This window comes from Rattus norvegicus, chromosome 17 (genome assembly GCF_021556685.1).
Source record: "Rattus norvegicus strain SHRSP/BbbUtx chromosome 17, alternate assembly SHRSP_T2T, whole genome shotgun sequence".
In the NCBI taxonomy this organism is placed as follows: domain Eukaryota; kingdom Metazoa; phylum Chordata; class Mammalia; order Rodentia; family Muridae; genus Rattus; species Rattus norvegicus.
The window spans coordinates 40240042-40255883 of NC_141550.1; the positions used below are offsets into that span (position 1 = coordinate 40240042).

Sequence of the window (15842 nt, forward strand, 5' to 3'; positions counted from 1 at the left end):
AGACTTTCTGGAATACTGCGCAGTGTCTCAGAAGGTTTTCAGATTTATTAGCAATGGAGCTAAATGGCCAAGTAAAAATTCCCAAGCTTTTCTCAGATAACTTTTTAAGTATTGACCAGGCCTCTGCTACGTCCCTGTGCACAGCACTGCAGGCCAAGTGGCAGTCAGCTATCCTATCCTGGGGAGCAGAGATTCCAAATGGGGTGAACCCAGCAGTACTTGGCAGTGCAGCGGTGACTCGATGGAGGTCAGAGGGCATGCCTACCTTCTCCCAGGGCAGAGGGTAGTTCTCCCGAATATAATGAATGCTGGCATTAAGAAATGGAGTCCAGTGAGTACTCTCAGACACTTCATGGAATTTTCCTGATAAAACAAAAAAAGGTTGGCTGTGGAGCGTAAAATGTTGAGAGTCTCCTCAAATCTCCCATGACCACCCACTATGTTGCTGGCTCCCTTCACTTTCCCTCCAATCCCTACTCCCTCTGTTCTTGCTCCAAGGACATATCAGGAGCATAAGGACCAGGTATAATAGAAGAGTCACTCAAACAACCCTTCAACAAGGATGTGCTACATCTGATATCGTATCCCATGTCGCTCTCCTTTCATTTATCTTTATGATTGTGGTTATTACACTTGTTCGTGCTATGTCTGTTTGCATATACATCAAAAAACTTGCAGGAATCCATTTTCTCCTTCCACTATGTGGAATTGAACTCACTATGAGGGGTTGAACTCAGATCATTAGACCTGGAAGCAAGGACGCTCGCTCACTGAGCTGTCTCTCACACACACCCTCCCTGTTACTCATTGTAAGTAACTTTTCTCTGTCGTATTCTGGCTCTGCTCTTTATAGTGAATAGGAGAGTATAAGCTGGCTTTTGAAACTGTGGGAAGCCAAGCATGGTGGCACACATTTGCACTCCCAACACTCAGAAGGTGGAAGAGATGGCTCGGTGGTTAGAGCACTGCCTGCTCTTCCAGAGGTCCTGAGTTCAAATCCCAGCAACCACCTGGTGGCTCACAACCATCTGTAATGGATCTGATGGCCTCTTCTGGTGCGTCTGAAGACAGCTACAGTGTACATATATATAGTAAATAAGTAAATCTTTTTTTAAAAGCTGGAAGCAGAGGCAGGAGGATCAGCAGTTCAAGGTCATCCACAGCTACATGGTGAGTTTGAGGCCAGACCTGGCCTACACAAGACTCTATCAAAAGAAAGTGGGGAAAGAGAAGTAGGGAAGGAAGGAGGGAGGGAGGGAAAGATTGATGATAGGTAGATGATAGATAGATGAGAAAGATAGATGAGATAGATAGATAGATAGATAGATAGATAGATAGATAGATAGATAGATAGATATCTGCACTTCTTAGTGTAGGGTGTTGTGGTTTATCTATTTTGAAGGCACACATTGAACAGTGCTTCTTAAATTTAATGATCAAAATATTTCTTTTTTTTTCATGTTTTTGCTAGTGTTTCAAGGGACTGTCAGAGGATCAAAGGACAGAAGGCCTCTCTGAATGGTGCTTAGGATATGCCAAGTGAGAAATAGTAGGTTAGAGATAAGAGCTATGACCCACAGGCAACAATAGTACTGAAAAGTGACAAACAGAGAGGAAAACAGAAAGAAGTATTTATAAACACAAAAAATGCCAAGTTTAGCTTAAAGACTTATGTGTTCGACTATGTAAGGTGTGCATGTGAGGGCAGGTGCTTGGACTCCTGAGTACAGGAGGTAGGAGCGCCTCAGGGTTTCACCGTTGTTAAACTAGATTGTTAAGTGATGGCGGTGCACACCTTCAATACCAGCACTCAGGCGTTTCTGCTGGCTTCTTTGTGCCCTGGCTTTGGTTGGGGTTGGGATTGGCCAATTGACAGAATCCGTAATGAGAGAAGAGAAAAGGAGGAGATGAGAGGTCTAAGGATTTATTTTCGCAGTTCCTCTGCTGTAGGATGGAAGGCTTTAACCCTTTAGCTACAAATTCCTGTCAAGTGGCCCCTCCATGAAGGTGCCCCAACACAATGAAGTAATCATTCCCCTGCATCGTCTGTGGTGACCTTTAGGAATGGTGCTCTTACTAAATTCCCCTCAAAGTATTCAGCTAGCTTAGAGCTTCATAGCACTGGGTAGTAGTTTCATTAATATCAACAACAACCCAGAGAGGAGGTTGCTGTAGCGAGCGCAGACACAGAACTGAGACTGTAGGTAACCTTTTGAGAGTTTTGAGAGTCACAAGCTGGGTTCCCACGAAGTGGTAAGGCAAGCAGAGACATACAGACCAGATATCACCACAAAGCAAAATTCCCAGGATGTCTATTGCCAAGCAGTTAAAGTCAGTGGTGAACACTTTTACACATATATGCTTATATATAAACTTGTATTTATTTTTAATTATGTGTATGTGTTTGTCTGTGTAGGATGTGCATGCCAGTGCAGGTGCCTACAGAGGCCAGAAAAAGGTGTCAGATGCCCTGGAGCCCAAGTTACAGGTGGTTATGAGTCACCCAACATGGGTGCAGGGAAACAAAACCTCATTTTCTACAAGAGCAGAATACACTTTTAACCACCGAGCGCTCCCCCCCAACCCCGCTTCTGAAATATACAATTTTAAACTCCTGTTAACCAGCAAATCTGACATCACTCCCTCTGAAAACACCCCCTTACCTTGTTTGCAGATGCTAGGGTAAAAGGCATCAGGAAACACCGTCCCTGCCTGATATGCATCCTGGTGTTCTAAGAGCAGCTGAAACAAGAGAATGCAGAAATTAGAGGAGCAGAGTCGGCAGGCTGGGAGAGTCAGACCCATGTGTCTCCCACTAGGAAAGACTAGAACTACACCAGACATAAAGAGATGAAGGGAATGGCAGGCAGGAGTAACTTAATGTTAAAAATAAACATGCATATTTCACCAGCATACACTATGTATCATATACAGCAACTTCAGGATCTTTCCTGTGTAAAGGGCAAATTTGAAAGGTAGCAAAAACCCACCTGTTTAAATTTTACTATCTTTCATTTTCTATTTGTGTTTCTCCAATGGAGTAGAATTCTACTAAGTCTATTTTAAATTTTTTTTCTTCTTTATGTGTTTTTGTTTTCTGACACAAGATCTCCTGTAGCCCAACTGTCCTGAAGTTGCTATGTAGCCTAAGAGGACCTCGAGTTCCTGATCCACCCTACTCCATCATTGGAGTGCCAGAGTTACAGGCTTGGACAAAACACCATGCCTGGCCTTCTCTAAAGTTAGTCAGCTGATCCAAAATTGGCCTATGACAAGATTTTCAATGATCTACAGTGAAATGAGAAATATATAGATACATACATGTACACACACACACACACACACACACACACACACACACACACACCACACACATGCTGGGCAGTTGATGTGCATGCCTTTAATCCCAGCACTTGGGAGGCAGAGGCAAGCAAGTAGATTTCTGTGAGTTTGAGGCCAGCCTGGTCTTCAGAGCAAGGACACCCAGGGGTACAGAGAAATCTTGTCTAGAAACCGCCCCCCTCACACACACACACTTTAATACAAATGTATACGTAGCAACAACAAGTGCTGTGTTCACGTGCAAGGTTATATTCCTTGGGCTTTACCTACCCCTCTTTCATTTTTCCCTTGTGCTTCAGAGGGTTACAAAAATGTCCTTTCCCTTTGACAAGGATTTGACAGTGGATAACAGGCTTTTTCTCTAGAATGGTCTCTGCTGAACTTGCTGACTCTGTTCTTTGTTGACCCAAATGTGTGTGTCTAGCTCAGACCACAGGCTGGGAAACAGAAACTGAGTCTCTAGAGCACTTGACACCACCCTACCTCTGCCACAGAGCCCTTCTGCTTCTCCTACTAGCTTGGGAGCCTGAGAGTTCTCTGCAGCAGGATGTGGGGCTCCTGGTGGGGCACCAGCAAACATCTGCTGCAGGCAGAGCATGAACATCAAGTTCACTGGGAGCAGGGCTGAGGTTATAAGGGCTGGAACTGGTAGTCAAGATGGATTTGTTTTTTTCCAGAGCAAGACTGCATTAAGTCTGTTGAATCTGCAGCTAGCTAGCCACCATGGCAGTGGCTGTGACAACAGGCACGCAGACGTGAAGTTTTCAGTACTGTTGTGAGTGATGTTCCTGGAAGCCTTTCTAGACATTTCTAGATACAGCTGGAACTCCTCCTTGGGCTCTTAGTGTGACAACCACTTCTCTAGCTTCTGGCCATTAGTTCCTCTGCATAAGCTAGCTCCAGGGCTTCTGTTGAGATTTGGTCTTTTGCTATGTATTGTAATACTAAATACTGGCCCCCAAGGCCTGGTTGCCCCCAAGGACAAGAAAATCTGCACATAGACCCAAATGATGCTATGTGACCTTGCTCCCCAAGTTATCCCTGATTGGTGAATAAAGATGTCTATATCGGGCAGTATTGAGATAGGAGGGGTTTGGGGGTTTCCGGGCTTGGGGTCTGAGGAGAACTATGAGGGGAAAGAGAAGATGAAGAGAAGGAAGACACCATAGGTTAGGTGAGCCATGAAAGTATGGCCACAAGGGCTGGTCAATTGAAGTTAAGAGCAGCCCTGATGGAACATAGCCAATTATAATTTGGGGTTAATGATGGGAAAACAAATTCTAATAGCTTAGAGGGTAGAAATCTGCCCAGCTCTAGTGCTGATTAAGGCTCATTATAGTAATAAAAGTTGTACATCTTTTATCCTGGAACTGAATGAATGAAGGCAGGGTAGAAACCCTGGCTGAGATTAAATAATTTATCCAACAGCTTCTGTGATCTGCAGAAAGACAGCGATGGATACAGTCCACAGTCAAGTTTGGTGGTGCAATTCTTTTCTTTTTTAAAAAAATATGTACTATTATTATTATCCATGTGTGATGTGCAATATGTGTGTATACTCTGTGGGTAAATGTGTGCTACAGCACATGCTGGGGGCAGAGGGAAGCTTTCAGGAGCCATTCCCTCTATCCTTATGGGTTCTGCAGCTTGAACTCGGGTTCTCAGCCTTGGTAGAGAGGGTCTTTACTCACTGAGACATATCGCCAGCCAGCGAGTTGGACTTCTGTCACTTAAAAAATCATCAATATCAAGCTTGAGGCAGTTCAGTGGTCAAGAGCACTTGTTGCTATTCTAAAGAACCAGAGCTCAATTCCCAACCCACATGAGGGAGTTCAGAATAGCCTATAACTCCAACTCCAGGAGATCTGACACCCTCTATGGCCTCCACAGCCACATGCTCCTGCATGGTACACACACACACACACACACACACACACACACACACACACACACTAAAAAAATAAGTAAATAACCCTTAGCAACCTCCATTTTAGGAACTGGATGTATGTTAAGCCTTTCTTTCATATCAAGAGAAAGGGGATTATTATAATAAAACATTATTAGATGTAGGCAATTAACAGATGAGGTAATAGAAATGTTTTTACCCTCTTGAAATATATTGTACCTTATTAATAAATTAATAATAAAAGGCCAACTTAAGCCTAGAGAAAATCACCCTTTTGTGAGACAGGGTTTTTCATAGTTTAAATTGGTTTTGAGACTAGCATACAGGCTGGAGAGATGGCTCAGCCGTTAAAGGCTAGGCTCACAACCAAAAATATAAGAGATTAGCATATAGTAAAGAAAGACCAGGGGGTTGGGGATTTAGCTCAGTGGTAGAGCGCTTGCCTAGCAAGCACAAGGTCCTGGGTTCGGTCCCCAGCTCCGGGGAAAAAAAAAGGCAAAAAAAAAAAAAAAAAAAAAAAAGACCTTTATCTGATCCTTCTGCCTCGGCCCAAATGTGCTTATCTACAAAACTGGCAAGGGTGAAAAGGAATATGAAGCAAACTATGAAAGCAAAAACTATCAAATCTGAATATTTATCAAGATTTTTTCAGTAAAATACAAGAGTAATTAAGCTATTTGCCTTTTGTGCACTGTGAAACACACATGCATGAATATGGGCTTTGTCCCTGTCCTCCTGGCTCACATCTGCCCCCAAAAGTGGAAGGCAAGCCCTGGCACAGCCCTGCTCCAGGCAGGTCCCAGAAATCTAACTTCAGAGGAGGGACCATTTTGTCCCGAGTCAGGAATGCTTGCTTTACCTTTGTCTGATAGGGAAGGACAGTTGAGCAACCATCTCTCACTGGGCTTCCCCACCCAGGCCAGGAATTTTAAATCACATAATGACGCGCCATAGAATTCCAGAGGACAAAGCTACCGGTTAGGGACAGCTGGGCACCAGGAAGCTGCAAACAACTCACCTGCGTCAGAGAGATGACATACATCTCCCAAAGACAGATAAATAAATGCAATGTTAAAAATAAATTATTTAAGGAGCCCATTGAGGAACCCGGAGCCCAATTCAATGAGGAGGAAATGCTTGTGCTCACAACCTTTCCAGAACTTGCTTAATGCCTGTCTGTCATCTGCCCTTCCTTTTACATTTAGCTATTTGCATTTTCCAAAGTGAGACTGTGTTAAGTCTGTTGACTCTGCAGTACACAAGGATAGGTGTATACTAATGTGTCTATGTGCCCAGCAGTAATAGTGCATGTGTACCATGGTCCCTGTGCAAAGGTCAGAGGGCAACATTTAGAAGTAGGTTTTTTCCCTTCTACTGTCTGGGTTCCAGGGATGACTCAGGTTGGTAGGCTCAGCAGCAAGTATCTTTACCATCAAACCAATGGGCTGAGTCAGTTCTGACGTCACAAAAGACTGCCAACTACTGCTACCAATGTCAGTTTTTAAGACTCATCAATACCACACAACGTTATATATCAGATAAATATTAGTAGAATAGTATTAGTAGCAGCAACAGCAGCAGTAGACATATACTACTAGAAACAATGCATAAGAACATAATGGGTTAAAGTGATGTAAGGATGATCAGGTGGCCCATCATATAGTCCTACAGTGGGGAGGAGACACAGAAACAGCACATTCCTCATAAAGTTCCTAAGTTCAAGCTGAGGCTAGAACTCTAATCTACTACATGCATAGCACTAGCTTCAGTTTCCAACAATATACTACACACATACACACACACACACACACACACACACACACACACACACACACAGAGAGAGAGAGAGAATCCCTGCTCCTCCTGATGACAAAGGTGTGTACAACAAAGAGCTATAAAATACTAGAAAATAAGTGATTTCTCTTGAGCACAACCTCTCTTTATAAGAACAACAACAAAAATATCAGTTACAAAATATTTCAAAGGCCAGAGATGCAGCTCACTGGTAAAGTTATTGCCTAGAAAATGCACAATGCCCTGGGTTCTACAAATATCACAAAAAGCAAAGAAAGAACAAGTTTTCAAATTATAAATTATATTATTTAAATATTTGAGTTCTAAAATATTTTAAATTTACATGGACAGATGTATATTTGTATACATACACATATAATGTCTGAGTCGCACTGGACACATGCATGTATAACCACAACATTAGGTTTATAAAGATATAAGTACAACTCTTAGGATTAACTTAAGGATCTGTCTAGACTTTTGTTTGACACCCACAGAGGAAAATGTAAATACAATCAAGAAATCCAGCTGCCTACCTCTTTGTAGTTAATGCGTCCATCTTGAAGCTGAAGGAACTGCAGAGCCCTGTGTCCTGAAAGAAATGGATTCCATATGAGCTAAGTACAACTCCAGAATTTACCAGAGACCATGTTTTAAAAGACTTCTGTTTAACATGTATGTATGTGTCTGTGTATATGTACGGGTATATGTGTGTTTGCAGTTAATCCGTAGAGGCCAGACGAGACCAGAGGATTCTTGGGAACTGGAGTTATGCACAGTTGTGAGCCACCCAACATAAGTGCTTAGAAATGAACTTGGTTCCTCTGTGAGAACATGAAGCCTTTTTACCTGCTGAACCATCTCTCTACCCTGTAGAGATCTTTTTAAAAAATAAAATAAAATAAAATAAACAAAAAACCCAACTTTTTTTTTAGTTTCAAACTATGGAGAGAACAAGATAAAAAGTAAGATTACACTCACTTGAGGTTTTGTGGTGTGTGTGTGTGTGTGTGTGGCACAGGGTCTCTCTGTGTAGCCCTGGCAGGCATGGATGTTTGTAGACCAGGCTGGTCTTGAACTCCCAGAGATCCTCCTGCCTCCTCTCAAGTATTAGGATATAAAGACATATTTCATCATGTCCAGCTTAGGCATGATTTTAAATATTTATGTTATTAGAATACAAATCAAATTTGTATGGCGATTTAAATTTTCTGCTTAACTAACCATGACCTTGGGCAAGTTACCTAACACTGTAGACCTCAGTTTCCCTCCTCTGTGAAATGAAAGCAAAATGCTACCTTACAGGTTGGCTGAAAGAACTTCAGAAAGCAAATACTGAGCGAGGACACATGGGCAGTCAGTCATGTGGGGAACTTGGGAAACAGAAACTGTCATGGTATCTGCCTCACAGCTGGGTAGATAAACCTAAGCACATACAAAAAAAAAGGCCCAAAAGCACGGCTGACCAATGGTCCCCAAGTGTGTTTCATCATTGAAATACTTTGGAAGGATTATCTCAGAAAGCTGTGTACTCCACCCCCACACAATCTCAGCATAAGTGGGAGGGTTGACACTCCTTGGAACTCACACTGAGCAGCAACACCTATTTCTATTGTGAACCAGGTTCCTTTTTATAAGATTTGATTTAAAGTGTATGGGGGTTCTGCCTACATACATGTCTATGAAGCCCATGCATTCAGTGTCTTCAGAGGCCAGAAGAGTAGCTTCAGAGACAGTAACCAGCTGTCATGTGCTCAGAATCAAACCCAGATCCTCCGGGAGAGCAATTGGTTCTCTTAACTTCTAAAACATCTCTCTAGCCTTGAGTCACAGTATTTTTTAAATCAAAAAAGCCACTCCTCTACTGTATACATTGATGCCCTAATAATATAGTCACGAAACTTACAAATCATCCAGATTTGGGGTCCCACTGTTTTCCTAACACAAACCACTGAACGAAAACAATTCTAAAAATGGTTTGACCTAAGTACCAATCTTCCACTCAGGCCTCACATAAGAAATCAAAAAACAAAGGAGCGATGTCATCTAAGTTATTAGTGAATAGAAGGTGGAATTTCAGTTGCCTTTCATATGAAAATCTTAGAATTTGTGCAGATTCTATTTCATGTATATAAACATAGGTTTAAAAAACAAAACAAAAAAAAAAAAAAAACAAAAAAAAAGGTTTCACTCTGTCACCTAAGCTGGCCTGGAACTCACAGTTCTCCTCCTGCTTCTTTCTGTCTTCCCATTGCTGGGACAATTCGTATAAGTCACACCCTGATTAGAGATTTGAAAATGTCCATTAGGACTTACTATCCATCAGGATCTAACACAGAAACTCTAAGAATTTTTGTTCTACTCCCAGGATTTTTTTTTTTTTTTTTTGGTTCTTTTTTTCGGAGCTGGGGACCGAACCCAGGGCCTTGTGCTTCCTAGGTAAGCGCTCTACCACTGAGCTAAATCCCCAGCCCCTACTCCCAGGATTTAAAAAAAAAGAAAAAAAAATATTTTCATTTTCATGTGTTCTCGTTGGGCTTCTGTCATTTTAGCTTAGAGTTAGAAGATCCTGAAGAATTCATCACACTGCCCTCCCTCCAGCTTAGTGGAGCACACAGGTGCCATGGGTTCCTCAGAACTACACGTCTCGTCTCGTTTACAGCAGGGCAACAGTCGAGGTCTGTGTCCCTTTCCCTTTGTTCCCTGACTCTCTTTCAGTAGTAAATGTTTGACTCACTGTCAGGACACAGCATTCTGGGCCAGACCACCCACCAGGGAGCCTTAAGCAGTGGATTCATTCCTCCTCTGCAGACTGGAAGACCTGGGCCAGAACCAAGGCCCTTTGTATCTTTTTACACTGGAAACTGTGATCTTAGGACCCCTGCCTGCCAGGGCTCAGAGTCTACTCTACTTTACGCTGGTAACGTTTCCTATTGTGTCTGTAACCGTGTCCCTCTCTGTAACCCATAGAGGTGGCTTAGCTATAAAACAGTATCGTCTTTATTGAAATAAAAGAAAACCAAGAATATTAAATATACCCAAAATTAATCTTAAAATCACTGAAGAATGTGCTCTTATTTTGATTGTATTAGGAACTGCTTTACATTCTTCACACATAAAAATAATCACAAATATATTTCATAAGAACCAAATCCCTTTGTTAGAAGAAACCTACCATGTATGCTTAAGATGGTAACTATGAAAAGTAATAAGTACTTTAATTAGCTTATCAACATATCACATCACAGACCTTAATTTTTACAGTTTATTTTTGTCAGTTAGACCTTAACTAGAAAAAGTAAATTTAAAAAGTCTTCCCCCCCCCTCCACATATCTATATCCACTATGTCCTGGTTTGATTAAAAACCATGACCAAAAGCAACTTAGGAAGGAAAGATTTTATTGGCTTACACATCCCAATCTCAGTCCCTCATTGAGGGAAGTCAAGGCAGAAACTCAAAGCAGGAACCTGGAGGCAGGAACTGAGGCAGAGGCCATGGAGGAGCACTGCTTACTGGCTGGCTCACTCGTGCTTGCTCAGCCTGCTTTCTTATGCATCCAGACATCTCCTGCTCACAGTGGACTGAACTCTCCATCCATCAGAAGTTAAGGAAATGCCCCCACAGACTTGTCTACAGGCTCAGCTGATGGAGCCGCTTCCTCAGTTGAGATTCCCTCTTCCCAGATTTGTCTACTGGACAAAAACTAACCAGCACAATCAAGATAACTCTGCCACTGCCCTCAAGGTCAGACATATTGGAGTGTGTGGCCTCCTCAGAACGCCCATGATGCTAAGATGGATTCCTGTAATCGTAACAACCACTCAGACTTACCTCCCCGAAGCCAAGCATCCTAAGGCCAATAGGTACCACTTAACCCGTGGGAAACAATTTAGGTCAGTGATGGAAATTAAGGTGATCTTAAAGCTCAAATGATGTGTCATACCCATAAGAGCCACTAACATCCACTCAGGGACTCACTCCCATGGCCGCACATGGCCTTTTACATCTACCTAGAAATGTCTATCCTTGGAAGTATAAAAGCAACAAGACCAATCTCACACTCCTGCCGCAGGCATCCACCTTCCTTCTCTTAGTTCTGGGATTTTCTTCCATTCCTCACTATCCCCTGTGAGGAACACCCAATGGCCTCACATAAAAGAACATAAGGGCCTCAGCCCTCTTACCAACCTATCCCCCCATGGAGCCCACCTACCATTTCCTAGCCCTGGACATTTCTAATCTTCCTCTCTCCTCTCCACTGTCAGGCCACTTCCCAAAGGAGGAGGAATCGTGCCGACATGTGGGATAGACTTTCAATCTCTTTCTTAAGCTTATTGATGGATTCTTGTTCTTTTAATAACACAAAGAGGGATGGCGAGATGGCTCAGCGATTAAGGGCACATAGTGCTCTTGACAGAGACATAATTTGATCATAAGTACCCACATTGGGTCGCTCATACTCGCCTGTAACTTTAGCTCCGGGGGCATCTGATGCCTCTGACTTTCAAGGGCACCTGCACTCATGTGCATACACTTACACACACACCAAATAGTAATAATAATAATAACAACAACAATAATCTTTAAAAACTAACACACGAAGGGCCAGGAATGGGTGCCAAACTTACATAATCTCAGCACTCAGGAGAGAGAGGTTGAAAGATCACCTCAACTTTGAGGCCAGTCCATTCTACACAGTGACCTCCAAGGCATCCAGAATTATATCAGGAGATCCTGTATGTAAACAGACAGACAGACACACACACAGAGACACACACAGAGACACACACACAGACACACACACAGACACACACACACACACACACACACACACACACACACAGAGCCCAGTACTTACCTATTTCTACATGTGTTGAGAGACCACAAGATGAACTTCTAGAGCAGAAAAAAAGCAGCAGGAGCAGCAGGCCAGACCACAGCCTGCCTACAGACATGTTGTCATTCCTCCTCAGCTGCTCTGCTAATGTGGGGTCAGCGTAAGCTGTAGCCAGACTATGACTCCAAAATCCAGGCAGAGACTCGGTGTGTTCCCTCTACACAGGTCACTGACACAGGAAACCAAGCCCAGTCTCGTTTCAAAATAATGCTGTTTTCCTATGAAGTCAATGAAGTCAACGGATCACCCACTGTTTAGCTTTTCCAGAACAGCAAACAAACTGTCCACCTGGGAAGGGCGAGAAAGCAATCTGCTGGAATCTACAAGTCTTTGGCTGGAGGCACTTTATTACCCACCCACCCAGATTTCCCGCTAACAGGCAATTGGCTTGGCAATTGCCTTCAACTTGCTTTCCAAACGAGGCACTCACCTGTGCCAGCTGACAGTCACTCTGATTCTACCTCCCTGTCCACGAGCAGCATCTCCGATATACTTTCCTCACACTTTTATCAGAGTTTCCTCATCCTCCCAAGCCCCAAGTGCATGCTGGGAAAGCCTTTATGGTGATCACCTAGAACCGGCTTCTCTTTTCGTTATTTGGCAACAGATACTGACAGGTCAGCATGTTACACAAGCCCAGCCACTCCTGGTCTTCTACTCCGGCTCTTCCAACAGGACTTACCCGAGATGTGTTGCAAGGAAGGATTCCTGCAGCCCAAAGATACAGACTGCACCTGAAAGGTGGAGGCAGGAAGCAGATTTAAGGCGAAGAGACAAGGGTCTGGAAAATACCCGGGCTCAGAATAGACTCATCATGAGGTAGCCAATCAGAAACAGGCAGTCCAAGGAAGACAATCCAGGTCATTCGTGGACATAAATGACGGTGATCTTAACACCCAAATGATGCACTGTCAGTGCTCAAAGCAGCAGGGTGCTCCCACAAGACTGTGAAGAAACAGTATTCATCCTTGGGCTAGGCAAGGGGAAGGGATGAATGAACAAAAGACGGGATAATTTGAGCCGGCTGTCTGCCAGGCAGCAGTTGGTTATGTAATCTTCACTCAGCCCCATTCAAACCCGAAGACATGGTTTCTGGAGTTCTCTCACCTAGGGACACTGGTCCTGACTGCCTCTAACTGCCTTTAAGCCACAGGCTACAAGTTTTTGTTGTTGTTGTTGTTGTTGGTGGTGGTGGTGGTGGTGGTGGTGGTGGTGGTGGTGGTGGTGGTGGTGGTGGTGGTTGGTTGGTTTTTTGGTTATTTAATTAGATAGCTGGGCATTTATAAACTTACATTACTTTGCTTGCTTTTGGGTTTTTGTCAATGGGATCTCATGTGTGCCAGAAAAGCTCTGACCGTATTGTAGAGCCAAGGATACCCTTAAATTCCAAATTCTCCTGCTTGCACCTCACAGTGTTGGGACTGTAGGTGTGAACCCAGCATACTTGACCAGACTAACTTTTTCTAAGTGAGGAAATTCACATATAAATCTTGAATTTTAGCTCCCTATACAGAGCAAAAAAGAACCTCCAAAGAACTGACTTCCTGACCCTACATCCTCCTGTGACATGACACTCAACTGAAGTGGGGAGCCAGCTGTCCCTTGGAGGAATATGCTCTCCTCTGTGTCCTCTTGCCCTAGCCACTCACACAGTCTGTGGCCCACCTCTCACTCTGAGCTGCCTAAAGTCTGCAATAAGATGATAGTGGTGATAAATTAGGAAGGACATTGGTAAACCTAAGAGCACCCAAGAGTAGCCAGTCAATAACAGGAAATTGTGTGAGATGCCTTACTTGTTAAATCACAAGCATGCAAACCGAGTTCCCATCCTTGCCAACATTTAAAAGCCAGGCACAATAGCATGCACCTGTAACTCCAGGGCTGGGGAGAACCAGGCAAGCAGTTCCTGGAGTTCATTGGCCAGCCAGCCTAACCAAATCAGTGAGCTCCAGGTTTGATGAAAGACCATCCTGGAAACAAGATGGAGGAAAGCTATTGAGAAAGATCCTGACCTCTACATATGTGTGTGCCTACCTGCCTATGACAATATTCTTTCCTACTGATGCCCCCTCGATAATGCAGGCCTTTGTTATAAAGAAAGTGTGATTCCATCATCTGGAGACTTTCTGAAAAGCAGGTATGCAGGCATCCCAGGAGCCGGTGAGAATGTGTACTTCATTTGCATAGCCTCAGTCTCAGAGACCTTGTGTAGGTTAGTAAAACACACTGCTGCTTCTCTGTGATTCAGAGGTAATAATAGTTTCCACCTTCTGGGTCATTGTGGATATCACATGAGTCAACATACAATGCACTTTAAATGGAGATTAGTATAGCATCAGTACAATACACCGTCACAACGATCATTCAGAAGAAAACTCCCCACCCAAAAGATTCACCATGAACTTCTATTATCTCCCTTGTTGGTTTTCGTTTAGTCTGGGTTTTGTGGCACAGGGGATTGGATCCAGGGCTTCGTTAATTTTAGACAACTGTTCTAATACTGAGTTATATATCCCAAACCCATTTATGGAGCTATTTCCTTTTAGTAAAATGATTTTGCTTTCAGGTTAGCCGGTATAAGATTATTTCTAAAAATCTAGATATGGATATAAAGCAAAACCTGGATGAAGCCATTGAAATGAAAACAAGTCTCCATATGCAGAAAAATGATGAAATACAATAGTTTTGTATAAAGTCGCATGTCCTCACACCACCTATGTAGCTGATTTATGCCTTGATTTATTCGTGTGTGTGTGTGTGTGTGTGTGTGTGTGTGTGTGTGTGTGAATGCAGACACACATGTGGAGGGTGGAGGTGAGAGGACAAGTTTCAGGACGCACAGAGAGAGAGAGAGAGAGAGAGAGAGAGAGAGAGAGAGAGAGAGGACCTTCTTGAGGGCAGGGTCTCTCCTCATGTTTCTGCTCCTCAGAGTACTCCAGGTTAACTGGTGCTTCGGGGCGATCCGTCCATCTTCACCTCCTACCTTGCCATAGGAGTGGCAGAATTATAGGTATGGCCACTGCATCCACCTTTTTACATGGGTTCTGCAGATTGAACTCAGGTCATTAGGCTGGTAAGGCAAGCACTCTCACCCACTGGGCCATCTTCCCAGCCCTTACCTTGAATTCTCTATCTCTATGTCTCTACATCTCTGTTCTGGGAATGCAGGCCTGAGCCCCCCCAAGCACAGCTTTAAGTATAATTTTAGTGTTCAAAATAAAGCAACTCATTTCTCTGGTTTTCTCTGTCACTGTCTTATAGGACATGACAACAGCTGGGGAAGAGGGTGTATGAATCCAGAGAGTGGGGCTTCAGGGAGAATAATAGCTCACCAGGTAAAGGCACTTGCTACCAAGCCTGATGACTTAAGGCCAATCCCAGGGACCCACTGGTAGAAGGGAAAAAAATCAATTCTGGCAACCTTCCCCTTCTTCGCATAAATAAATTCGTTTTAGGAGCCAGGAACTGGAAACTAATGGTACCCAGGAACACAAGGAGAAAAGAAAAAGCTCCAGTCTCCCCGTGCATTTCTCCTATGGGTCCCAGTGAGCATACCCATCCAAGGTCTGGGAGTCGTCGGAGAAGTAAAGAGGCTGGAGGGCTTGCTGGGAAGAAAGAGTCAGTGTAGGACGTTTCAAGTGCCACTTAATGAACTTCTCAGACTATAGGGACGGGTGCCTTGGTGAGCTCCTTCCTTCAACAAGTAAGTAAATAAATTATTTTTACTTCTGATCTACACCGTGGACACACTGAGTTCAAGGACAGCCTGGGCTACACACCACAGTGCATTTGATATTGGCTTCTGTTTTTCTTTTATTCCTGTTGGTTTTTTTTTTTTTAAGTTGAATCTCCCAACTTAAAAAAGACAGAAATAAAATAAAAAGAGAGGAAGGAGGAAAAG

General features: G+C 43.4%; 1 protein-coding gene across 48 annotated transcripts in view; it reads right to left on the bottom strand.

The window, feature by feature from the left end:
• The window catches only part of Gpld1 (glycosylphosphatidylinositol specific phospholipase D1), a 48104-nt gene that overhangs the window by 30357 nt on the left and 1905 nt on the right, over window positions 1-15842 (bottom strand). For 7 of the 48 annotated variants that reach the window (XM_087590105.1, XM_087590082.1, XM_087590107.1 and 4 more), the window contains 7 exons: window positions 15497-15635; window positions 14829-14985; window positions 12624-12675; window positions 11903-12229; window positions 7579-7634; window positions 2664-2742; window positions 266-363 (listed from right to left, as the gene is read on the bottom strand). In XM_087590105.1, the coding sequence (XP_087446231.1) occupies window positions 266-363; window positions 2664-2742; window positions 7579-7634; window positions 11903-11999 (330 nt within the window). In that variant the 5' untranslated portion in view covers window positions 12000-12229; window positions 12624-12675; window positions 14829-14985; window positions 15497-15635. 48 annotated transcript variants of the gene reach the window in all.